We start from the raw sequence: 26,917 nt of genomic DNA on the forward strand, positions 1-26,917 counted from the left end.
TGTGTCTTTGTTATTTAGATGACATTATAGTGTTCTCTGAGACATTTGACAAAAATATAAAATGACTGAGGGCCATTCTTAAGTGTCTCCAACAAGGTGGACTGAAACTTAATCCAAGAAAGTATCTCTTTGGAGCCAAAGAAGTCAAAATACTTCGACACCTTGTGTCAAACGAAGGTGTTTAGCCAGACCCAGCAAAGGTGAGATCTATAACAGAATTTCCTATTCCTTGGGAGCTTCCTCGGATCATGTTCTTATTACCATCATTTTATCAAAGACTTCTGTATCAAAGTGAGGCTACTCCAAGAGTCGTTAAAAGCTCATGCTAAATTTATCTGGAGTGGTTCTCAACAAGATTCTTTCAATGTGCTGCAGAAAGCTCTGATGACTGACCCTGTACTTGGTCTGTACGATGAGAGAGCACCTACAGAACTACACACAGATGCCACCGGGTATGGGATTGGTGCTGTTCTGGTGCAAATTTCGAATGGGAAAGAGAAGGTTATAGCCTACGCATCTAGGACACTTACAAAACCTGAGAGAAACTACTCAACTACAGAAAGAGAATGTCTTGCTGTGATCTGGGCCATGTGAAAATTTCGACAGTATCTCTATGGAAGGCCATCACAGTTGTTACAGACCATCATTCACTTTGTTGGTTAAGGATCCAACAGGACAACTCACCAAGTGGGCACTATGTCTTCAAGAGTATGACATTACTATAGTGTACAAAAGTGGAAGAAAACACCAAGGTGCCAACTGCCTCTCAAGAAAACCTGTGCAAGACCATCAAGACTTTGATGAAGATGGGGTCTCGCTGCACTCCAGGATCTATCTGCTGAGCAGAAGAAGGACACCAAGATGTCTCAAATTATGCTTTCCTTAAATTGGTCAGAGGATGTGAAAGGACAGTTTAAGGTAGTTAATGGATTACTTTGCAAGAAAATTTGGAAAGAGGTGGCTATCAGTGATTCCTAAACACATGCGCTTAGATGTTCTACAGAAATTCCATGACACACCTGAGGCCGGACATTCAGGATTTATTAAGAGATATGATAGAATCCGCAAGAGATTTTTCTGGCCAGGTTTACTTAGGAGTGTCCGTCACTATGTGTCACACTGTCAAGAGTGCCAGAGGAGAAAGGCAGTTCCTCAGAAACCACCTGGCCAACTCATACCAATTCCACCAGCCGAAACACCTTTCCAACGTATTGGGATTGACCTTCTCGGACAATTTCCAACGTCTGCTAGTGGCAATAGCTGGATTACTTTTTTCACTGATTATCTGACACGCTATGCCATTACAAAAGCCGTGAAAACAGCCGAAGCATCCAAAGTAACCAAATTCATCATGGAAGACATTGTTTAAAACATGGTGCCCCAAGGTTGTTAATTACGGAGCAAGAGGAAGTTTTTTAATCACATCTTGTGACAGGGATAAATTGTCGGTGCAACGTTACTCATCATATGACAACTGCCTACCATCCGCAAACTAACGGGCTTACTGAACACCTTAATAAGACCTTGGCCGACACGCTATCAATGTTCGGCAATGTTGAGCAGAGCAACTGGGATGAGGTGCTACCTTTTTTGATGTTTGCCTACAACACTGCCAAACAAGACACCACAGGATTTACGCCATTTTTCCTGGTGCATGAGCGTGAGGCGACTATGATGATGGACACTGTGTTTCCATTACATCCTGATGATATGGATGATGACTACATCGGCCAGGTGTTAACCAGAACTGAGGAAGCTCGGCAGTTAGCTTGACTCCACACGCTGCAGGCTCAAGAAAACGATCACCGAAGGTATGACGCGAGCCACCGCCCTGTTGTCTACCAACCTGGTGACTCCTGTTCAGAAGGGTGGTCTCTCTGAGAAGCTCCTCAGGCGCTACTTTGGACCTTAAAAGGTTGTAAGACAGTGTCTGATGTTACTTATGAAGTTGAAGATTTCGACCCCGACACAAGACAATGAAATATCAGAGATATAGAGTCCACATCCTTCGAATGAAGCTCTATAAGGATCCTGCACCCCAGGGCAAAATTAAAACTATAGTGACAGGCAACAAGCAGAAGGTGATGAAGAGCATAGCAGCAAAAGAAGTTCTAAGAAGATCACCACCAGGGTGATAATCAGTCATCGGGAGTCGGAGTATGCAGGACCGATGACTTGTTCCCGGGCTAGGATGACGTAACACCAAGACGATGTTCTCTTAAGGAGGGAGCAATGTCGCAGAAAAAGCCGAGTAGCTCCGTGGTGTAGTGGTCATGATACTAAACTGTTGCATGAAGTCGTGAGTTCAAAATTCCCCTAGACTGTACAGTTTTAATTTCTATATTTGGTTCAAGTACATTCTAGAAGTATCCACAAATGTCAAGAATCATTGTACTGGAATGTTTTGTAGCTGTATATATACTGTATGTTTTCTAAATATATCACTAGGCATTGCATTGCCAATGACATCCTGAGACTGGAGCAACTGGGCTTTAGGAATCACCACTCGACAACACAACTCCTCCGAGTAGTCAAACATATAACACATGGCTGCAACATGAACAAAGCCACAGGGGCCATGTTCCTGGACATCAAAAAGGCTTTCGATCGTCTCTGGCACAACAGACTCATACACAAAGTAAGCGAAGCTGGTTTCCCGGACGGACTCGTACGTCTCATACTCTCATATCTCACGAACAGGTGTTTCAACACTAACGTGCAGGATAAACAATCAACACAACATGGTATCCAAGCTGGAGTACCCCAAGGAAGCATTCTAGGGCCCATCTTGTTTAACCTGTACATTAACGACTTCCCAGCAACACAAAACACGACGTTAGTCATCTACGCGGATGACACCGCCATCCTTGCACAAGATTGGAAACTGTTGTTGAACATCAATTCACGAATACAGACAGCACTCAGAACAGCCGAGCCTTGGTTGGAGCTATGGCGTATTAAAGTAGACGTCGACAAGTGCGAAGCAGTTCTGTTCACACGTAGACCGAAACTACTGCGCAAACATCAACAATGAAGACCGATAACACTGCATACACGCCCAAAACATTTCCAAGAGAAAGTCAGATACCTAGGTGTCTGGCTGGACCGGAAACTTACATGGAAGGACCACATTGAGTACATTGCCAACCGAGCGCACATGAGGCTCAAACAGCTCTACCCAATGCTCAACAGGGAAAGCACGCTGAATAGGAGGGTGTCGAGGTCCATATACATGACACTGATTAGGCCTCTGATGATGTACGCAGCTCCCGTCTGGGGATATGCAGCTCCTACACGACTGCGCCGCCTGCAGATCATACAGAACAAAGTGCTACAAATCATTAGCAACGCTCCACGCTACACATGCACCGTGGATCTTCACCATGAATACTGCCTTGATACCCTCAAGGAAGTATTCAAAAAACACGCCACACGACTATACAGGAACTTGAGACACTCGAACAATCCTTTCATCTTCACTCTGGGAAACTACGATCACAACCATAGGTGGAAGCACAAGCAGCCAAAGACACTACTAGCTAGGACATAGCCACCTATGGTAAACTAACATATACAAACAAGCGACAAACGTTGGCAAGCCCTGCATATCAGGAACACTGATTGGTAATTACCAGCCGCTACCAGAGCCGACCAACAGGCCACAGCAGGGACATCGATGAGCTCGCCCAGTGACGCACAAACAAACCGCCAATATTACCTTACACTGTGCATCCGATATATGACCTATCGGACACAAAAATGATAATAAACCTCTAACTGTTGCAGGTTGCTGATGCTGAATGAGAGCTCTACACCGGCATCCAGCGCCAGCCTCTGAGCAACACAACAGCACAACGTTAAACGTATCAGCATGCATGATACCCACTACTAACAAAGCCTACCCTTGCACGACCTATTGCAGGCAGAAAGACATCCGCTACTGCTCTTACCACCCAACCTAACTATTGCAGAGGAGTTTTTCCCTTGGCTCTTGCCTTGGCACTTTCTTTCCTCTGCCCTTCAAACCGCTACCCTTCCTTCAACTTCGACCCAATCTATCTCCAGATGAGCACGTGTTAATGGTTAACCTTAACCAGATGTACGCAAACATCGCAGTACCCACATCCTGCATCACCTCACTTTAGTGAATACTAACCCTTATGCAGAGATGGCAGTAGACCTATTGAGTTGGCCATCAAGCCGGTGTAGGCGTGGAGGGGCTCAATTATTATTATTATTATTATTTTTTAAGGCAGCAGGCAGTTCGCTCCACGCTCTTGTATGTGCAAGTGCTGAATAAACCTTCGTTAACTGAAGTTAGTGCTCTTCATTCATCTAATTACTCCTCCTTCCACGTGATAATATCAAACGTATGCAAATAAGTAACTCAGATATTATTCCTGTGTTTACCTGCATGCTTGAAGCCCATCACACTGTTCTGCTGTTGTAGCAATCAGGTAAATTTCTTGTAAAGCTATTAAGACGTTTACAATGTGTACGACAGTCAAAAAAGTGAATACTGTTTATGGCGAATGTCACCAAACTATTAGAGCAATGGTGTTGTCGTATGCTGAAGATATTCAGATAATGCCAAGCACTCATGATCTGCCTTTGATGGCACTATAAAAATAGATCTAGAAGCTGGAAATGTAGAGAATAAAATATTTCAAGGAAAAGAAGAGCACCTGATGAAAGAAATGAAACTAACATTTCAGCAGCAGTAACACACAATGCAAATGTCACAGGGAGGCTGGGTCAAGGAAAAAGAAGAGCACCTGATGAAAGAAATGAAACTAACATTTCAGCAGCAGTAACACAAAAGCAAATGTCACAGAGAGAGCTATTTCAGAAAGAGGCATCAATCAAATGAATATTCTGTAAACACAAAACTCCACTGCATTTCACCCCTCCACATTTCACTGCATCTGAAGCTTCATGGTAATAACTACCAAAATTGGTTTCTGTTCTCTATATGTCACCTATGAAAAGCGCAAAGTTATGTGGTGTATCAATGCAAAACTTTGCTTAAGGAGTAAGCATCATTTACAAACTATGGGCATGTCACTCTTCGCAACATGCACTAATCATCAGTTGGAAATCCACATTGACTCAAAGAAGTGGATATAACCAATGCTCCTGGTCTATCAACGTTTGGTGCATGTTTTCAAGACCCGCATCATTGGTCCCAATTTTACGGACAGGAGTCTTAATACTCTCAAACATCTAGAGTTCTTAAGATCTGCTGCTACAGTTATTGGAAGACATCCCACTGGGTATAAGGTTATCAGTATGGTACACGGATGTCACTTGTATTCCACATGATGAGAGAGCCTCTTAAGAGAACACTGGGAGAGCACTGGAATTTCATTCAGGACAAGCAAAGTGGTCTACACACTCAACAAACATAACACTTTTGTACTTTTGGCAGTGGCAAAAAATTATAACAAGAGGTGTACTATGAAACACCAAAGACTCCTGAATGCATGAAATGCCTTATTTGTTGCAGTTGACTCCTGTTAAAATTCAACATGACGTTTTGTTGCTCCACAATTACTTTATAGAATGTAGCAGTTAGCAGTGCTAAAGGTCGGCATTTTGAGCACTCGGTATGACAGTGACGATAAAAACAAGAACTCTACCTAGTTCACATTTGGTACAATAGGGCAAAAGTTTGCGGAACCATTTATCCTGAAAGTGGGACAGAGGTTTGTTGCACTGTTACCTTGATACTACTTGATCAAGTACTATACACTTCATGTTGCTGAAATTGTCTTAGAAGCTTCTTTAAAATGTCACAGAAAAAAGTATATAGTTCCATAACAGAAAAATAAGTTGGTGTTATTCAGTGACTATAAACAATAAAAATTACTTGCAAACATCAGAATATTCACCGATTGTCTGCTATAACTTGGTCAAAACCTAACCTTGATATACATGGTGTTTGTTTAGTTTTGAGACAACTAAATACCTCAAAAACAACACTTCATATGAAAAAAGGTTCTAGTTGAATAGTTAATATTAGTAAAGGGGACTTCTGTCTGTGCTTCAACTGGCCACCTCCTAACCACCCCTATGTGTGGGAATGGTTGACTCTGTATTTTCAACTGGAGATCCCTCCCCCATTTTTAGTACATATTCAGATTCTGAACCAAAAAACACATGCGATTTACTCAAACCATTGTTTCCCATTAGTGGTAGGTGGCACTATAATCAATAAATATCAAGTTAACTGTTTTTGCAGTTAAGAACAGAAGGATTTGACTCTACATTACATTTAAAATGTAAGTGTAAACCTTTGTGCTCTAACAACTGATATTTATGTTTGAAATGTAGCTAAGTGTTGCAAATTTGATTGTACATTATGATATGATTAGCCATTTCAATGTCTAGTTAGAAACTATGTTTAGCATGATGCAGAAACAATGATGCTGATGTAATTTCTGTTCCTATCTGCATGCTTGATATCGGTAAGTCCCATTGCCTCTCACCACTTGTTTGTTGTTGTTGTGGTCTTCAGTCCTGAGACTGGTTTGATGCAGCTCTCCATGCTACTCTATCCTGTGCAAGCTTCTTCATCTCCCAGTACCTACTGCTACCTACATCCTTCTGATCTGCTTAGTGTATTGATCTCTTGGTCTCCCTCTATGATTTTTACCCTCCACGCTGCCCTCCAATGCTAAATTTGTGATCCCTTGATGCCTCAAAACATGTCCTACCAACCGATCCCTTCTTCTAGTCAAGTTGTGCCACAAACTTCTCTTCTCCCCAATCCTATTCAATACCTCCTCATTAGTTACGTGATCTACCCACCTTATCTTCAGCATTCTTCTGTAGCACCACATTTCAAAAGCTTCTATTCTCTTCTTGTCCAAACTGGTTATCGTCCATGTTTCACATCCGTACATGGCTACACTCCATACAAATACCTTCAGAAACGACTTCCTGACACTTAAATCTGTACTCGATGTTAACAAATTTCTCTTCTTCAGAAATGATTTCCTTGCCATTGCCAGTCTACATTTTATATCCTCTCTACTTCGACCATCATCAGTTATTTTGCTCCCTAAATAGCAAAACTCCTTTACTACTTTAAGTGTCTCATTTCCTAATCTAATTCCCTCAGCATCACCTGACTTAATTCGACTACATTCCATTATCCTTGTTTTGCTTTTGTTGATGTTCATCTTATATCCTCCTTTCAAGACACTGTCCATTCCATTCAACTGCTCTTCCAAGTACTTTGCTGTCTCTGACAGAATTACAATGTCATCGGCGAACCTCAAAGTTTTTATTTCTTCTCCCTGGATTTTAATACCTACCCCAAATTTTTCTTTTGTTTCCTTTACTGCTTGCTCAATATACAGATTGAATAACATCGGGGAGAGGCTACAACCCTGTCTCACTCCCTTCCCAACCACTGCTTCCCTTTCATGCCCCTCGACTCTTATAACTTCCATCTGGTTTCTGTACAAATTGTAAATAGCCTTTTACTCCCTGTATTTTACCCCTGCCACCTTTAGAATTTGAAAGAGAGTATTCCAGTCAACATTGTCAAAAGCTTTCTCTGAGTCTACAAATGCTAGAAACGTAGGTTTGCCTTTTCTTAATCTTTCTTCTAAGATAAGTCGTAAGGTTAGTATTGCCTCACGTGTTCCAACATTTCTACGGAATCCAAACTGATCTTCCCCGAGGTCCGCTTCTACCAGTTTTTCCATTCGTCTGTAAAGAATTCGCATTAGTATTTTGCAGCTGTGACTTATTAAACTGATAGTTCGGTAATTTTCACTTCTGTCAACACCTGCTTTCTTTGGGATTGGAATTATTATATTCTTCTTGAAGTCTGTGGGTATTTCGCCTGTCTCATACATCTTGCTCACCAGATGGTAGAGTTTTGTCATGACTGGCTCTCCCAAGGCCATCAGTAGTTCTAATGGAATGTTGTCTACTCCCGGGGCCTTGTTTCGACTCAGGTCTTTCAGTGCTCTGTCAAACTCTTCACGCAGTATCTTATCTCCCATTTCATCTTCATTTACATCCTCTTCCATTTCCATAATATTGTCCTCAAGTACATCACCCTTGTACAAACCCTCTATATACTCCTTCCACCTTTCTGCCTTCCCTTCTTTGCTTAGAACTGGGTTGCCATCTGAGCTCTTGATATTTATACAAGTGGTTCTCTTCTCTCCAAAGGTCTCTTTAATTTTCCTGTAGGCAGTATCTATCTTACCCCTAGTGAGACAAGCCTCTACATCCTTACATTTGTCCTCTAGCCATGCCTGCTTAGCCATTTTGCACTTCCTGTCGATCTCATTTTTGAGACGTTTGTATTCCTTTTTGCCTGCTTCATTTACTGCATTTTTATATTTTCTCCTTTCATCAATTAAATTCAATATTTCTCCTGTTACCCAAGGATTTCTATTAGCCCTCGTCTTTTTACCTACTTGATCCTCTGCTGCCTTCACTACTTCATCCCTCAGAGCTACCCATTCTTCTTCTACTGTATTTCTTTCCCCCATTCCTGTCAATTGTTCCCTTATGCTCTCCCTGAAACTCTCTACAACCTCTGGTTCTTTCAGTTTATCCAGGTCCCATCTCCTTAAATTCCCACCTTTTTGCAGTTTCTTCAGTTTCAATCTGCAGTTCATAACCAATAGATTGTGGTCAGAATCCACATCTGCACCTGGAAATGTCTTACAATTTAAAACCTGGTTCCTAAATCTCTGTCTTACCATTATATAATCTATCTGATACCATTTAGTATCTCCAGGATTCTTCCAGGTATACAACCTTCTTTTATGATTCTTGAACCAAGTGTTAGCTCTGATTAAGTTATGCTCTGTGCAAAATTCTACAAGGCGGCTTCCTCTTTCATTTCTTCCCCCCAAACCATATTCACCTACTATGTTTCCTTCTCTCCCTTTTCCTACTCTTGAATTCCAGTCATCCATGACTATTAAATTTTCATCTCCCTTCACTACCTGAATAATTTATTTTATCTCGTCATACATTTCATCAATTTCTTCATCATCTGCAGAGCTAGTTGGCATATAAACTTGTACTACTGTAGTAGGCATGGGCTTTGTGTCTATCTTGGCCACAAGAATGCGTTCACTATGCTGTTTGTAGTAGCTAACCCGCACTCCTATTTGTTTATTCATTATTAAACCTACTCCTGCATTACCCCTATTTGATTTTGTATTTATAACCCTGTAATCACCTGACCAAAAGTCTTGTTCCTCCTGCCACCGAACTTCACTAATTCCCACTATATCGAACTTTAACCTCTCCATTTCCCTTTTTAAATTTTCTAACCTACCTGCCCGATTAAGGGATCTGACATTCCACGCTCTGATCCGTAGAATGCCAGTTTTCTTTCTCCTGATAACGACGTCCTCTTGAGTAGTCCCCACCCGGAGATCCGAATGGGGGACTATTTTACCTCCGGAATATTTTACCCAAGAGGACGCCATCATCATTTAATCATACAGTAAAGCTGCATGTCCTCGGGAAAAATTACGGCTGTAGTTTCCCCTTGCTTTCAGCCGTTCGCAGTACCAGCACAGCAAGGCCGTTTTGGTTAATGTTACAAGGCCAGATCGGTCAATCATCCAGACTGTTGCCCCTGCAACTACTGAAAAGGCTGCTGCCCCTCTTCAGGAACCACATGTTTGTCTGGCCTCTCAACAGATACCCCTCCATTGTGGTTGCACCTACGGTACGGCCATCTGTATTGCTGAGGCACGCAAGCCTCCCCACCAACGGAAAGGTCCATGGTTCATGGGGGGGTCTCACCACTTATGTGCTTGAATTCAGTGAGTTCCCTAGTCTCTCACCATTGGGGTGTTTGATTACTTTGTGTCCTCTTGCCTCTCACCACTGGAGTGCTTGATTTTAGGGAGTCCCCTTGCCTCTCACCATTGGCGTGCTCAGCTTTGGTGAGCCCCTTGACCCTCACTATTGGGGTGCTTGACTTCGGTGAGTCCCCTTGTCTTTCACCATAATTGTAATTCACAGTAAATGATCAAATTGACGAACTTCCATTTTGATACATTTACAATTCATGCATGGGACGCGCTGTCAATTACAACTACGATGAAAGGCTAGGAGATTCACTGAACTCAAGCAACCCGATAGGAACAGAAAACTATTACTTCCATGTCATCGTTCCTGGTCATGCTAAACATATTTTCAAGCCAGACATTGAAACTGCTAACCTTAGTGTACTGCAGAGTCAAATTTGTAACACTAAAGTACATTTTGAATATAAATATAATTCATTAAAACACAAAGGTTTACATTTTCATCATAAATGAAGCATGGAATCAACTGTGTCACTTCTTAATAGCAAAAATAGGCATACTTGATATTTGTTGAATACAGCATCATCTTCAATGTAAGGAATCCAATGGTTTGAGTAAACCATACATATTTTTTGGTGAAGATCCTGAATGTGCAATAAAAATGGATGGTTCCTATTTGAAAAGACGTGGTTAGGAGGTGGCCAGTTGTAGCACAGACTTCTCACTTAGAATCTTTTATTTTTTTTTTTTTTTTTTTTTTGCTTATGATGCATTGTTTTTGAGATATTTAGGTGCTCCAGGTAAAAAAAAAAAACTGCATTTATTCATTCTGCATACATTTGGTGTGGTCTAACTAAGCTGCCTCACTCTGTATAACACTGTATTATGTTAACAGCTTTCATGAGACTTCAGAATGTAATGCTGTTTCTATTGTAAATATATTCTGTATTCATTGTAATGAAATCTTGATGTAATACAAAATAGTAAATGCAGTTAGAACAAAGATTTTAAGCTAGGTTGGTCAATTTACTTATAAATTTGTATGATGTACCCAGCAGGCTACTTTCAGCTGATTATCATCTGAAGTCCACTGCCAAAAAATAAATAACCAGATTTTATAGCCTGGCTTTGTGCTTGTTAGCCTGTGAGTATCTTCAACAACAAAGGTTGTCATCAGCAGAAGTTGGTTCTTAACTTTAGTGGGTTCTGCAATGGACCTTTTTCGAATTTTGTTTTTATTCTTAAATATTGTTCAGATGTTTAAGGCAAATGAGAACTTATTATAAGAATAGTGTTGACTATGACATTTTTGTCAGAGTTGTTAATATTATTGGAGAAGGTGAATATTACAATTGTGTCCCTAACTGTTTGGTACAAGAGTACATAATGACATGTACTTTGAAAGGTATTGCCTACTTACTGTTCTTCATCCTCCTCACTTTCTTCCCCTTCCTGACCATACATGTCTGCTAGTTTGTCAAATCGTGGACCCCAGGTTCCGAGGTAGTCAAATTCTTGTTCATTATCATCTGTACCTATAAATTGAGGAAAACTGCTTAGCTTGTTAAATCTTTGTTTTCTAAACACATAAAGCAATTCTGCAATTAGGTTTCAGAATATTTACAAGTTGCCTTATCCTCCATAACAACAATAAAGTCTGCAAATAGCTAGGAGAAAGGAAAAGTCAGATAAACAATGTGTTGAGGCAGAAAAGGCTTGACAATTTTCTATCTTTGCAAAATTTCTGGTACCTAAGGAGCGTAATGGAAAACAGCAGGAGGAATGATAAGAAGATAAGTGAAAGGCGATGGCAAGCTTGTGGTTTCCTGCAGAGTGTAAGAAGACTGGTCTGGAGCAACAATGTACCATCAAAAGTAAGAAAATGTTATATCAAGTGAATTATGATGTAGTACTTGCAAATGTGTAAGAAATGTGGGTAATGAAGAAAAGGCAGGTGAGCAGGATAAAGGTTTGTGACAAAGTTTTAAAGATGTAGAATATGAATCAGTACAATGGGTAGAGTAAGAAATGAGATGGAAAGTGAAATAGTGAAAAGAGAAGCTCATGCAAGACACTATAGAAAAGATGAGATTAAGACAGTATCGGTACGTTAAAAGAATGGGAGTTGGCAGGGTACTGAGACAGGCACACAAAATGAGAATAAGAGACAAGAGGCAAAGAGGAAGAGCAAGACATATGAATCATTGTAATGAAGGAAGGAGTGGTGAAGATAGGAGAATATTGGGACAGAGCACAGGGAGGAACATGATAGAAAGACAGGGAAAGATGGAGAGACTAAGTTCTAAACACACCTAGCCATAGGCTGGAAACCACTGAAGAAAGAGAAGGAGAAGGAGGAGAAGAAGAAGAAGAAGAAGAAGAAGAAGAAGACGGTGATAAACTCCACATCTGGTGTGAAAATAAAAGTAGTGCAATTTTTAAATTGTTGCAGCATCATCATAATTAAGAAAAATAAAGAAATATACATTGATGATACTTATTTAAATATGTTAAGACAGAATTAAAATGTTGAAACTTAAAATTGGTGGAAGTTGGGTATTGGTCTACTCCAATTTTTTGTGATCAATATGTTTTATCTCTGTCTTACCATAGACAAATAGATGTTGTTTTCCATACAATTACATATAAATTAATCTCTTACATGTACTAACATCCATGGATCCTATACTTGCCAGAAGCTAAAGAAGACAAGGACCCTGCAGTACTTCCACCACCCTCATATGCATAATTTCTTAGATCATCAAATGGTGGAGCATTTGGGTCAGCATCAGCTCTCTTCTTATGTTCTTCTATAAACACTCCTATGTTTGGCTCTGGGCCCAGTGGAGGAACTGAAAATAAAAAGTACTAAGATGTACTCACTGTGATGAATATTGTAAAACGTAAATTTTCACACCCTTAAATGTCACACTTATTAAAATATTCTGGGCTATTATACCATGGCCAGTATAATAGAGAGGGGAACGAATATGTGATTGTTAACTATGATATATCACTTCATCCTTTATTATATTCTTTAATTCTACAATGCATGCCAAGAAAGAATCAATAGTTAATTACTGTCTTAGAATTTAACATTTGATATTTCCAAATGACTTAAACTTAACATCTTACATGGAGTTGGACAGGCACAAAACATCATTTATTCACAACTCTGTAGTTCACAAAAAAGGTAAGCAACCCATCTACCCTGTTTTTCAAGTCCCCAGTATTCTAATGATATACTTACTTTTCAGTGAATTCTTACACATTTTGTGGGAATGTTCTGTCACAACAGTTTCTCCTAATATTGCCTGCCAGATTTCTGACTAATTTTTAAAAAAATGTAATGCAATTTGACGGATAAAAAACCAACTCACATAGGAGAAGTAGGAGAAAACACATATAAAGGTACTGACATTAGAAGTTTTTAGGGCCAGTGCCTCCTTCTTCTGGTAGAAGGGTTGAAGGGGATGGAAGAGGGGATGACGGGAAAGGTCTGGTGAAGTTTAGGAAATGGGAAGACAGTTTGAAAAGTTGCCCAGAACCCTGGGTCAGGAGAGGCTTACTGGACGGGATGAGAAGGAAAGCCTGACCTGGGATTCTGGGTGAATTTTTCTGAACTCTCTCTCTATTTCCCAAACCTCACCAATAATTTTCCTTCACCTCTCCTCCTTCCTCTTTAACCCTTCTGCCAGAAGGAACAGCACTGGCTCTGAAAGCTTGCAAATTTCAGTACCTTTGTATGTGTTTTTCTCCTGCTATATAAAATTAATTTTGTTGCTAACTTAAAAAAAAGGTGGTTATCTAATTAATCATAAGGACCTTGGCTTGTGTGATGGTGTCCCTCTCTCCTTAAAAATTTCTTCTGAAGATCTTGGTTAACACATGTAATATCATATTTTATTATGGAGATAACTGTGTCAGATACTGTGCTGTGTGTAGGAGCCAAAGACATTTCTCCTTGCATAAGAAACAACTCCAATTTTATTCTTGCTCTGATAAAGATGAAGGGAATTTACAATTCTGAATATTACATATTACAAATCTATAGTACAAATAAAATTTGTTTTCATGTAAAAGAGAGCTCTTCTCTGACAAATAACAACGTGAAACTCGAATGTAAATACTACTCTTTCTAGTCATTATAATTACTATAGAAAGTTTCAGTAATGTTATGTCAATGTAGAGTTGGAGAGATGCTTGGGAGATTGGCAAATGAACCTGCAAATAAACACAGCAACTTTCAACACACTCAAGAGCAAGCAACAAGAAATTTTCCACAGCTCTTTATCAACATATTACCACATGACCAAACACACACACACACTAGGTGAGTTTAGTTTCAATGGGCATTTCATACACCATAAAAACGATAAAAACAATGATGTACATATCCTTCCTAAGCTTATGCAGTTGTAGGATATATCTAATGTACCCTTAGCTACCACCGTGGTAATAGGAACAAAACTTATATGAGGTTTTGGTTTGGGCAGCAGCAGACCATTTCAAACATTTGTTTATATGATTTACAGCAGGTTTTACACAGATTCTGTCAGGATGCAGCTGACTGTGATGAAAACCACTGTTACAGGAGCAGTTACTGCTCCTATTCCATTTATGTCATCTTTAATGCTGTATTTCCTATCTTTAGTTAGGATGTTACTTTCTCCATTCAATATCTGATCCTCTTCGCCAGAATTATTACAATGTGGCCCTCTGTTCTCTGTTGTCTAACCAGGGCTGGCACTTGGCTTCACAGTCTTGTTATCTAGTAACCTGTTCTCAATCTGTCCTGTAACATTCAGCCTAAACAGCTCTTATAATTACTACCTGTCAGTCAGAAACTTTTCTTCCCTGTTACTTTCCTTTCTGATTTAAGTCTTAAATTCATTACAAACAGCTTGCCTTCTCACTCTTACTCCTAGATAAGTTTCTCATACTCCTATCTCAGGTAACAAGTCACATTCCTTGTATAATGAAAGTTCAAATGTGGTTCCAGTTTCACCTACTCAGAAATACACTTTTTCTATCCATGAGAAAGTAGTACACTGATCGTGTATGTTCACATACAAGAAAAGAACACAAATATTTGATAAAGCACTAAACAAAATACAAAGAATACATATTTCTTGATAAATTTCTGTTTTAAAGATGAGTAACTGTATTATTATGTTTAACTTATGTGTAACTTACTCACATGCAATATGCCAGAGAAAGAAACAACAGACAACTGACTGTGCAAAGAGTAACTACTATGTACAGCATTACTAAAAAAAAATACAAGGAACAAGCGATATATATGTTCTAGTGTAACCACAAGTGCTGGGATGAAGAAGAAGAACATAATACCAGAGAAAGTGGTGAAATGACGTCGGCCAATGGTGCACTGATTAGGACCACGCCACAACAGGAGGGACACCTGCATGAAGTGAATATAAACACCGCTCCTGCCAGCCTATGCCGGACATTAGTGTACAGGATTTGCAGAGCATTAGCATGGCCAATCAGAGAGTGCTACAATATCAGATTGTAGTGATCCATATCCATTGCTTGTTTTAGCATTGTATATAGCCAGGACTCGGATTTATGTTGCATGTCACCCCATTTGCTTGTGACACCTTTGTACAATAAAGTTAAGTATTGTCAATTAACTTTATAGAAATAAAACTACTAATGTTATTTACTTGAATTGTGTAGCATTTCGAGAATGCAGCATCCCCTAGGCACCCTATACGAGATGAGTGGGCAAGACCCAACCTGGCGACGAGTATCCTCCAAACTCTATGCCTGGTGGCCATGGCATTTCGTGTATATTGTGCTGGCACCTTAATTCTCTCTTGTCTGTATTTTGCAGGGGCGTTTATTGCTTTAACAGTTTCTTGTTGTTTTTGCTAATCAGTGTTTTCAGGTGGGCATTGCAAAAATTTTCTTTGCTTGTGTCCTAATTTTGCTTGCGTACCTACTCTATTTGTTGCATTTGTGTCTTCCAACATGCCCACCTCACCTGTCCCACCCCCTGCTCAGGCTTCGCAGCCGCAAGTGTTAGATGTCACACAGTTAATGTAGATGTTTCAGTTTCAGATGCAGCAAATATCTACACTGCTCAACACAGAGCAGCAACTACTGGCCTACGCCGTGCACCTGACAGAACAAGCACTGTCTACTAGCTGCTATAGCATCTTTTCAACAGTTTAGTGAACAAGACAAGGACTGGCTCGAGTGGTGGCACCAGTTCACTGCTTATATGCTAGCTCACAACATCCCAGGAACTGTGAAACTTCCATATCTATTATCCATGGTAGGAAGTGCAGTTTTCAGATTAATTAAAAAACTCTTTCCTAACACCACTCTGTGTGAACTAAGTTATGAACAAGTGGTACAGGCCCTAACAAACTATTATGAACAACAAGTGAATGTGGTAGCAGCTAGGTACCAATTCTTTAATTGCAAAAAATGCTCAGAACAAACTTATTGCGAGTGGGTAATAGATTTGCAGGGAATGACAAGGAAATGCAAATTTAAATGTGCTTGTGGTTAAGTTGCGTGATGCAATTGTGTACAATTTGCCTGATGTCAAACTCAGAGAACAGCTTCTGAAACAGTCTGATCCATCATTTCAGCAGGTAGTGTAAATACTAGATCAGTAAGATTACGGTGCCTTGTTGACTCATACATTTGAGTAGCCAGCTATTTGTCGGGTTGAGTTCCTTGTTTGCGATCACCCCATTCTGCACCGGCGGCTTGCACTAACCAAGCCAAGTAAACAACGGTCCACGCCATGTAAGCAGTTCGCTAAACAGGCGGCTACACAGGTGAACAGAATTAAGTCTTGCCCTAGGTGTTATTCACGGCATAAACACCAAGACTGCCCCTCCTGATGAGCTAGGTGTTACGCTTGTGGTGGGAAAGGAACTGTGCAATGGACAAAACATTCCCGTTCTTGGAACATGTACTTTGCCTGTCATAAATCATTCACACATGTGAACAGTGACTTTTACAATGCTACAATCATGCGATTGTGAGAACATATTTGGTCTTGATTCATTTGATTTGTTTGGCTTTAACATTAAGGACAATGTGTTGTCAGTGTCTGCATTCAATGCAAAATACAGTGTTGTTAGCTTGCTAAAAGAAGTCCCGGAACTCTTTTCTAAAGGTTTAGGCAAAGCTAGCAATTTTGTTACACATAGTACTCTGAAAGACAATGCTCAGCCGAAATTTTGCTGGGCCAGAACTGTTTCTGTTGCATTAAGGGACAAAGTTGCTGCTGAACTTAAAGATTTGCAAGATAGTGGAGTTATTGCGCACATATCAGCTAGTCAATGGGCAAGTCCACTGGTTTTGCTCCCCACACCTTCAGGTTGCATTCGCCTCTGTGTTGACTTTAAGTCCACATTCAACCCACAAACTGTAACTGATACTTATCCATTTCCACACCAAGAGGATCTTATGGACAATTTAGGCACTGGACATTACTTTTCAAAAAATTTATTTGTGCGACGTATATCTTAAAATATCTCAAAAAGTGTGTGTACTAAGTACTCATTTGGGCTTGTTTAAATATTTGTGTTTGCCTTTTGGCAGTGCTTCTGCACCTGCCATTTTTCAATGGTATCTGGAACAACTGATTGCACAAGTACCAAACTGTCAAACTATTTGGATGAGATTGTAGTAGCAGGTCATACATCTGAGGAACATATTGCAAATTTACACGCATTGTTTTATGTGTTATCTGCTGCAGGACTAAAATGTATACTGGACAAGTGTGATTTTTTTAAACCCGAGCTGCAGTATCTTGGTCATGCCATGTCATAAACAGTCAAAGTGTAGATCCTTTTCAGTCACATTTGTTAGCCATACACAATTTTCCAGTTCCTCACAATATCACAGAATTGCAGTCAGTTTTATGTAAAAAGAACTATTATATTCAGTTTATACTGAATTCTGCACAATTTGCAGCTCCATTGTATCACTCATGTCGCAAGAATGTCCCCTTTGTTTAGACAGATGAGTGCCAAGAAGCTTTTCAAAAGCTTAAAGATGCATTGCTCAGTGATTGATGCTTAGTTCACTTTGATCCTGACAAACCAGTTGTATTGCAAGTTGATGCTTCCTCTTACAGAATCAGAAATGGTGATAAAGACAGACCTATTGTGACAAAGCAAGCTGAGATATTTTTACTTCCTCTCTTGTTTTGCCATTGGCCTCCTTAAAATTTATTTTTTCATGTCTGATTAATGACCATTAACATACATGAGTATAATCTGCATTTTCATAAAAGAGAAAAGTTGGTACTCAGTTGTGCTTAGTTTTATGTATTAATTGATTTTCTAATTTATTTTGACTATTCCTAGTTAGTTACTTTTTTTATGGGGTGAAATCAGTAATTGTTTCGTAACTTTAATTCTATTGTTGACTTATAAACAAATATAAATTCTGTATTAATTTTAAACATTTGGAAGAACAACTAATAGTAATTTTAAAGTATCTATTTGGCTCTATTCGAAAACATGTTAGCATAGCTCGCCCTTAATTAATTGCAAAGTAATAACCAGATTTGTCAAAAGTATTGCTTGCACAACTATATCTATTAATTTCATCATTTAAACAAATAATTCAGCCTAACTCGAGTAGTAGAAGATGACGTATTCAGTTAATTTAATGAGTTAAGTTTTAATTGTAATTTCTGTAAATTAAACATCAAACAATGTGTAGTTTCAGTGCCTGTTATTGTGATGATATATAAGGGCCTGAGTTTTGATCCTGAGACAGTCAGTCCACGGCCGAGTTACATGACAAGACACGTGTGTTGGTTAGAACAACAACAATGCATCGACTTAACCGTGAAATAAGTGTTACACCAATAGGCCGTGTGTTAAAACAATGACAGTGTCTGTTCAATTTATTTGAAAGGCTGTGAACTGTGTGGTTAGGGTTTTACTGCTAATAGATATTCAACAGTAAACTACTGTAGCAGTATGTTGATGTTTTCTTGCAACCTATTAATGAGACGTATCGAAAGTTAAACAATAGTGCACTGGCCATATAACTGTGTATTATTGGGGCATTGTGAAAAGTGAAAGTAAAGAACTGTGAAACACAAATGTGCATCTGTCAGCTACATAATTTAAAGTAGTTAGTGTTGAACTTCCACCCTCCATTTTTCAGCCAGTGTAGCAATGCAGTACATCGACACTGAGGACAATCAACCAAGAAATAAAGCAGGTGAATGTCACACTAAAGCTTTCACATCAAAAGTGTTGTCCAAAGCTCAGTGTACCTATTCACACAATGAAAAAGAGGCACTGGCTATTGTGTATGGTGTCACCAAATTCCACCACTATTTGCATGGCAGAAAATTCTCCTTAGTGACGGATCACAAGCCTTTGCAGTCCTTGTTTCATCTGACAAAACCTGTACAAACTGCCCAAAAATTTCACAGATGGGCTTTGTTGTTGTCTCAATACCAATACAAGATTGTGTATCGTCCAATAGCTCAACATCATAATGCAGACGCACTTTCACATCTTCTGATTGGCCCTGATAAAGACTTTGATGCTTCTGCTGCATCTTGTCACATCGATGCTCAGGACTCTGAATTGCTTCAGTCTTTTCCACTTAAGTATAAAAAAATTGCATAGGCCACAGAAGCTGATCCAGATTTGAACATTTTACTCAACTACATTCGCACATCTTGGCCTTGTTCCTTGCATTGCATAAAGAACTCTGTAGCGCACCGATACTTTGTACATCGGCATAGCCTCGCTATACAGAAAGGTGTGATTCTTATTCAGAATGACAGTGGCCAGTCATGTGTGTTGATCCCTAACATTTTGCAAAACAAATTGTTGTGGTTACTTCACCAAGGACACTGGGGGATTTTGCAAACGAAACAGTTAGTGAGTTGACACTTTACTTGGGAGGGTATGGACACCTAAAATGGAACAGAGGACGTCAGAGTGTGACGCAGATATGGAAAATCAGTCTGCTCCGCCAAAAAATTCTCTGCTTGGCCTAAGTCACAATTGCCATGGCAATGTGTGCACATACATATTGCGGAATCTTTTGGAACACTCGCTGGTTGATTGTGGTTGACTCATATAGCAAGTTTCCTTTCACTGTGCTGATGAACTTGTTGATGTCACATATCACAATTCAGGTGTTGTCATAGATTTGTTGCCTAGAAGGCTTCCTGAAGTAAGAGTGTCATACAACAGACCTCAGTTCATGTCAAATGAATTTGAAACATTATTTGAACGCTATGGCATACAGCATCTAATTAGTGCACCATTCCATCCACAGCCAAATGGTGAAGTGGAACGTTTTGTCAGAAAATTCAAGCAGCAAATGGCCAAACTTCTCTCTGCACATGCCAGAGATCAAGCATTGCAACTGTTTCTTGCCTCATATCATTCCCAGACAAGAGATGGACCATCACTGGTGGAATTGATTCATGGCTGCTGCCACCGGGCACTGCTCCACCTTCCTCAGCATCCGTGCCAATGGAAGGCCACAAGTATCGCTTCACACCACATGACACTGTCTTTTACACAGTTTTTAGTGGCAGCAGATGATGGAAGTGATGTGAGATCGTCTATTGACTAGGCGGTAGCATGTATCTTCTTTCAGGTCCCGATGGCTTGCAGTGCTGCCATCAAAATTAACTTCGAATCTGTCATGTACATGATGATCTTTCAGTCTCTCTTTCCCCAGATTCACGGGTCCAGAGGACAGCGAGTCCACAGCAGCCGCCAGAGGGTGTCATTGTTCCTTATGGGTACTGAAAAATGCATTTCACCATTTTCCAGTGACTAACCACTCATTTGTTACTAAACATGCTAAAGTAATTAACAGCAAAACTGATATCTTGACAAGATACTGTTGCTAGGTACGGCAGAATCTCAATAGTTTCTCCATAGGCTTCAGTCCTTTCCTTGGCAAAATTTTCTTCACCTGTCACCGTAACGCACTCCATATGTGTAACTACTGGATTCATGTCATCAAGAGTTTCTCTGTATACATAGACTGCTTTACAAAAATTCCCTGTGAACTTATTTTAATTTCCATTCCAAGATATGACATTTGGCTTCGAAATATTCTGTCAAATGCACAGTACCCAGTGACAGGTTAAAGATTTTGTTTGCGTTTTTTGGAAGTTTGACAAGACTCCAAGTTTTCAGTTTTATTAGGGATTTTTATTCATCAGATATTGCTTTGAATAAATTTTTGTCTTTCAAAGCATTTGAAATAGAATTGTTTTCGACTTCACCTATCATGCCAAAACTTGCATTATTACTGCACTGCACAGCCATTTCGTAGCCTGTAAGTCTGACAGGCTGTTTAAGGTTTTACCAGTCACATAGTTTTGGGGGCAAGACTCTATTCAAAGTTATGTAATTGGATGACACACTGCACTTTTCAGAGACGTCACACAGTGAATCATCAGATATCTGGTTTTCTGCTGGATGCCAGAATTTGATTTCATTCTTATTTTCTCTTGTGAAAGTCTTTTCTACAGTAACTTCCTCTTTATTTTCTATTCTTTTTTCCAAATATGACATTATCAGAGGGAACAATGTCCTTTTTATCAGGCAGGCAGGTTCTGTAGGAAGGCGAGCCCAAATCATATCCAACGAAGGTTCCTTTCTTTGATTTCTTTTGTCTTTCTACATTTGTGATCCTCAATCGTAACATAGCAATCACCCTCAAAACTTCTCAGCTTAGTAAGATCTCTTTTTTGTCCAAACGACAATTCAGCAGATCTCCTTCCTTCTATTGAACTTCTTCCAGTTTGCGTAATTTATTGCTTTGGCCCAGAGAATCTCATTCAGTTTTCAGGCATGTTGTACTGATGATCAAGCAGACTTGACAGCTGTGCACATTTCTGTTTCAATTATTCTGCTCTGCTGAGATATGTACGTATTGGTCCTGATGTGAAAAACTGCAAGTTCTTCTAGAAGCTTTTTAGTGAGAGCATTCTTGATTCTGGCCTTGTTGCCAGACTTTAAACATTTAACTTTCTTCCTTAACTGATTTTCTACCATTTTAATGAATGTTTCTGATTTCTGTTGCCTTCAGAAAATAAATAGTTCAAAAATGGGAAAAATCATCTCTAAACAACAGAAAATACCTTGCTCCTGTTAACGATCTGAGATTCAGTACACATCCATGGTATTTGCAGCAATCTTTGTGTTTGTCAGATGAGAGTTGTTACTTGTTAGCTGCAGATACAACCAATACATACATATTCATTCCAGTCTTCAATATAATCAATGCCATTTCTTTTTAATACACTTCTCACATATGTGACATGTCAAGTTGCAGAAAGGCACAATTAAAAACACTTACATGAAACTTTTGGTCACAGCCTTCATCAGGCTGATACACAACTGGCAACTCCAGCATTTCGGGCCAGAATGCAACTATCACATGGGATGCAAGTGGCAATCTGGAAGGGGCATAGAAGGGTAGGGATTGTGTGTACGGGTGGACGGGTGGAGAGAGAGAGAGAGAGAGAGAGAGAGAGAGAGAGAGAGAGAGAGAGAGAGAGAAACACTGCCTGTTGATATTCCTACCTGGAGTTTCCAATGTTTGATAAGTGACTTTCTGACGTGCTAACTTTTCATGTCACATTTTAATTGAAGTTGTTGTCATACATTTGTTGAACTCTTTTATACGAAACAACATTTTCTCCAGCTGTCACTCGCAGCAGCCTATTGCCACAGTTTCCAGATTGTCAGTGGTTTTGAAAACTGAGTTGTTATTTAATTTATTTATTTATTTACACAACAAGTTGTGTAGGACCAAATTAAGGAGAAAATTTCCAAAATCATGGAACGTGTCAGTACATGAAATTACAACAAAAAGTAATAACAGAAAAAATAAAATGTTTATGAATCCAAAAAAAGTCAAGCCATAAGTTTAAGTAAATGCAATTAGCAATATAACATAAGTATCAGCTTAATTTTTGAAGGAATTCCTCAACAGAATAGAAGAAGTGACCCATGAGGAAACTATTGAGTTTTGATTTGATAGCGCATGGATTACTGCTAAGATTTTTGAATTCTTGTAATAGCTTTTTGAAAATTGATGCAGCAGTTTATTTCACACTTTTCTGCACAAGAGTTAAAGAAGTCCAATCAAAATGCAGGTTGGATTTCTGCCAAGTACTAACTGAGTGAAAGCTGCTTATTCTTGGGTATAAGCTGATATTGTTAACAAGAAATGACAGTAAAGAGTGTATATATTGAGGGTCAATGTCAAAATACCCAGACTAGTGAACAGGGATCGACAAGAGGTTTGCGAACTAACAACACTTATTGCCCAAACCACCCTTTTCTGAGCCTAAAATATCCTTTTAGAATAGGAAGAGTTAACCCAAAATATAATACCTTACAACATAAGCAAATGAAAATAAGCAAAGCAGACTAATTTTTGTGTTAAACCATCACTTACTTCAGATACCATTTGTATAGTAAAAATGGCAGCATTATGTCTCTGAACAAGATCCTGAATGTGGGCTTTCCACGACACTTCACTATCTATCTCAACACCTAGAAATTTGAACTTTTCAGTTTCAATAATCGTATGCCCATTCTGTGAAATCAAAATGTCAGGTTTTGTTGAATTGTGTATTACAAACTGTAAAAACTGAGTCTTACTGTGGTTTAGCATTAGTTTATTTCCTACAAGCCATGACCTTATGTCATGAACTGCACTATTTGAAACCTAGCCGATGTTGCACACAACATCCTTTACTACCAAGGAAACAGAAATATTTTAGAATTACCTGAAATACTAGAGGGCATATCATTTACATAATTAAAGAACAGAAGAAGCCCCAACACTGCACTTGCAGTCTATAACCCTTTCCTATTACTTGAGCAACAGAAAATAAATATTTATATTTCAAACAATGGAGAATCCAGGATGGAATGTAACAATATTATAAGAAGGAAAGTTGCTACTCACCATATAGCGGAGGTGCTGAGTCGCAGATAGGCACAACAAAAAGACTCACAATTAAAGCTTCTGGCCATTCACCTTCGTCAACAATAGACACACATATGCACACACATGCAATCACAACTCACATACAAGACTACAGTCTCAGGCAACCGTGATTTCAGATGCCTGAGACTGCAGTCATGTGTGTAAGTTGTGTTTGCATGTGTGTTTGTGTGTGCATATGTGTGTCTATTGATGATAAAGACCAATAGCCAAAAGCTTTAACTGTGAGAGTCTTTTCGTTGTGCTTATCTGTGACTCAGTATGTCCACTATATAGTGAGTAGCAACTTTCCTTCTCATAATATTGTTAAAGTTTATATTTGCTACATATAAAACATTCTCCAGAACTATGTCATACCACTGTACTCCATCAAAAGCTTCTAATTCATTGTCTCCCACTCCAGTTACTTCTAATTCAGTAGCATCACCAACCAACATTTTCGTACACTGATCTAATTTTACATAATTTATTAACCAATCCTTTCTAAATGTCATATGTTGTATGGTGCCACAGTCTTGGTAGCAAGAGTTTTTGCAATCATGCTGCAAATTTACTGCAGTGACTCCTACTTTTAATTTGAAACCTTTTGATCCTTTGTTGTCAGATCTTGCACTTGTCTCATTTCTGTCTAATGTTACATTTGGACATTCCTTGGCAGAATGACCCCTTTGTTTGCAGTTACTACATGAATAATTGTCTCTACAATATGCTAAATATTTGGCACATGGTTTATTTCTACAATGTTTCTTTACATGCCCTTTTCTGCTGCATTTAAAACATTGAACTGTACATTTTTCCTGCTGACGTGCTTTGACAAAGTGTTTATTTTGTTTGTAAGATGTTTCACTGTTCTGCGTCATTTAATCAACCCTCTTCCAGATGAAAAATTGAACAATGGAAAATCCGCATTGTAACATCAACAACATAGAGAAAAGACAGATCGCTACTCATCACAAAGATGACACAGTGCATTGTAGACAAGCACAATGAAACGACTCTTACACATAGCTTTTGGCCAAAGCCTTCTTCAGTTAAGGACACACACACACACACACACATATACACACACAGCTATATTCATTCACAAAAAAGCACATCTCATGAACATATGACTGGAATGCATTCCAAGCCGAGCTACTGGAAATGGAAGTCATGTGTGCATGAGGTGTACTTGCTTGTGTAAATGAATATGTGTGTGTGTGTGTTTCCTTCAATGAAGAAGGCTTTGCCCAAAGGTACGTGTCAGTGTCTTTTCATTGGGATTGTGTACAACTAAATGTGCCATCTTAATGGTGAGTAGCAACCCATCTTTTCCTTACACTGTTCCATGTGCAAACATTCAAATAATGTGTACAGATTTTTGTCAGATACTGCTACATTATTCCATATAGTATGAAAGTGATTATGTTTCGGTAGTAACATTCCGAGAATTCATGTATAATCCAGTTCTCTTTCACAGCTTCACTCTCTGAGGGTATATCTTCCATGTTTTCTTGAATCTGCATAGTGTTTTGAATGGCTGACTTACTAGTACTGTATTTCTAACTAAAGATATTTCTCTGCAAACTTGTAACTGTTAAATTGGATTTCTTGTCATCTAGTGTTTCTAATTTTTTAAACATTTGACAACCACACTTGCAATTTGCTATTTTCCTGTCTATGTTGCTGCTGACATTCATATCTATAAAAATTTGTGCCCCATGTTCTTTCTGAATCCAGTACTTCACATTTTGTTCAGTTTCTCCTCATTTTTGTTTAGCCTCCTGTCTAGTAGCTACTGAATACAACTTTTTGACTGTAATGTTAAGTGTTGTTTAAACTGGCATTTCCATATTGATCGTCTGACAAATGTTCCAACAGTGACTTATCAGAATCCACTGATAACACACAAATTTACTATCTGTGAACTTAAAGCATAGAACTGAGTTTGACTGATGGGTCAACAAAATAATTCAATGACTTTCATCCGGCTGATGCTACTTCCGACTATATGCTGATATGCAATGACCTGTTTATGTGCTCCTTTATAATAAACAACAAATAGTTGCATTTCCAATTTTCTAATCACATGTATCTGGGCTCATAACCTCTTCATAAATTTTTGATTTAATGATAAGTAACTATTTTGTTATATTTTTGATGTTTCTAACTTATTCACCTTCAATATGCTTGAACTAGGAACAACAGACAACTGACTGCACAAAGTGTAATAACTATGTATGGCATTATTAAAAAATAAATAAATATATTTAACTTATATAAAAGCCCCTTGTACAACAAATAACAACTAGACTTAGAAAAAATAATTAACTCTAAACAATATTTGCAAGTTCACTGTGATGGAGAGAAATATTTATGAAGAGGTTATGAGCCCAGACACATGCAATTAGAAAATTGTAAATGTAACTATTTGTTAACTATTATAAAGGAGCACATAAACAGGTCAGTGACACATTGCATATTAGCCTATGGACAGAAGTAGCATCAGCCAGCACATTAGTTTAAGTGAATGAGAGTCATGAAATTATTTTGTTGACTGTCAGTCAGAGTCAGAAAAGTCAGCTATATACTTTAAGTTCGCATATTTGTGTGTTATCATTGGATTCTATTGGAACTATGATATTTATAAATCTAACAATAAATAGCACTGCATGCACAGGAGCATGCATCCACGTGTTGTGCTACTGAAGTAGCTATGCATTACACAATATGTATATTATCCTACAAATTTAATAATTTTAAACATGGTTTACATTCACTGATGTAAAAAAAAAAAAAAGTTTCATTCCCTACTTCCCCCTTTTATATGCGGATTTTTTTCCCTATGTTCTTTCTTGGGGTACAAGCTGTCTCCGTACCAAATTTCATCGAAACTGATTCAGTAGTTTAGTCACAAAAATGTAGCAAATAGAGTTGGTTTCTCATTTAATAATATTAGTATGGAAGTAGGGATTCAACATTTTGAGGATTGTACAAGCATTGTATTCAGCAGGTTGAATCGTTTTACATAAAACAAATCAACAAATAAAAGCATTTTCACAAATGTGACAAAGCTCAGAAGCCAAACAGTAAATATTTTCCATAAATCACGTAATATTCTTCAG

General features: G+C 38.8%; 1 protein-coding gene across 1 annotated transcript in view; it reads right to left on the reverse strand.

The window, feature by feature from the left end:
• The window catches only part of LOC126263300 (neural-cadherin-like), a 420,924-nt gene that overhangs the window by 37,870 nt on the left and 356,137 nt on the right, over window positions 1–26,917 (reverse strand). The window contains exons 26-27 of the mRNA XM_049960388.1: window positions 12,494–12,652; window positions 11,221–11,335 (exon numbers count right to left, since the gene is read on the reverse strand). Of these exons, the coding sequence (XP_049816345.1) occupies window positions 11,221–11,335; window positions 12,494–12,652 (274 nt within the window). The remainder of the gene's footprint in view (window positions 1–11,220; window positions 11,336–12,493; window positions 12,653–26,917) is intronic.

Source organism: Schistocerca nitens, chromosome 6 (genome assembly GCF_023898315.1).
Source record: "Schistocerca nitens isolate TAMUIC-IGC-003100 chromosome 6, iqSchNite1.1, whole genome shotgun sequence".
In the NCBI taxonomy this organism is placed as follows: domain Eukaryota; kingdom Metazoa; phylum Arthropoda; class Insecta; order Orthoptera; family Acrididae; genus Schistocerca; species Schistocerca nitens.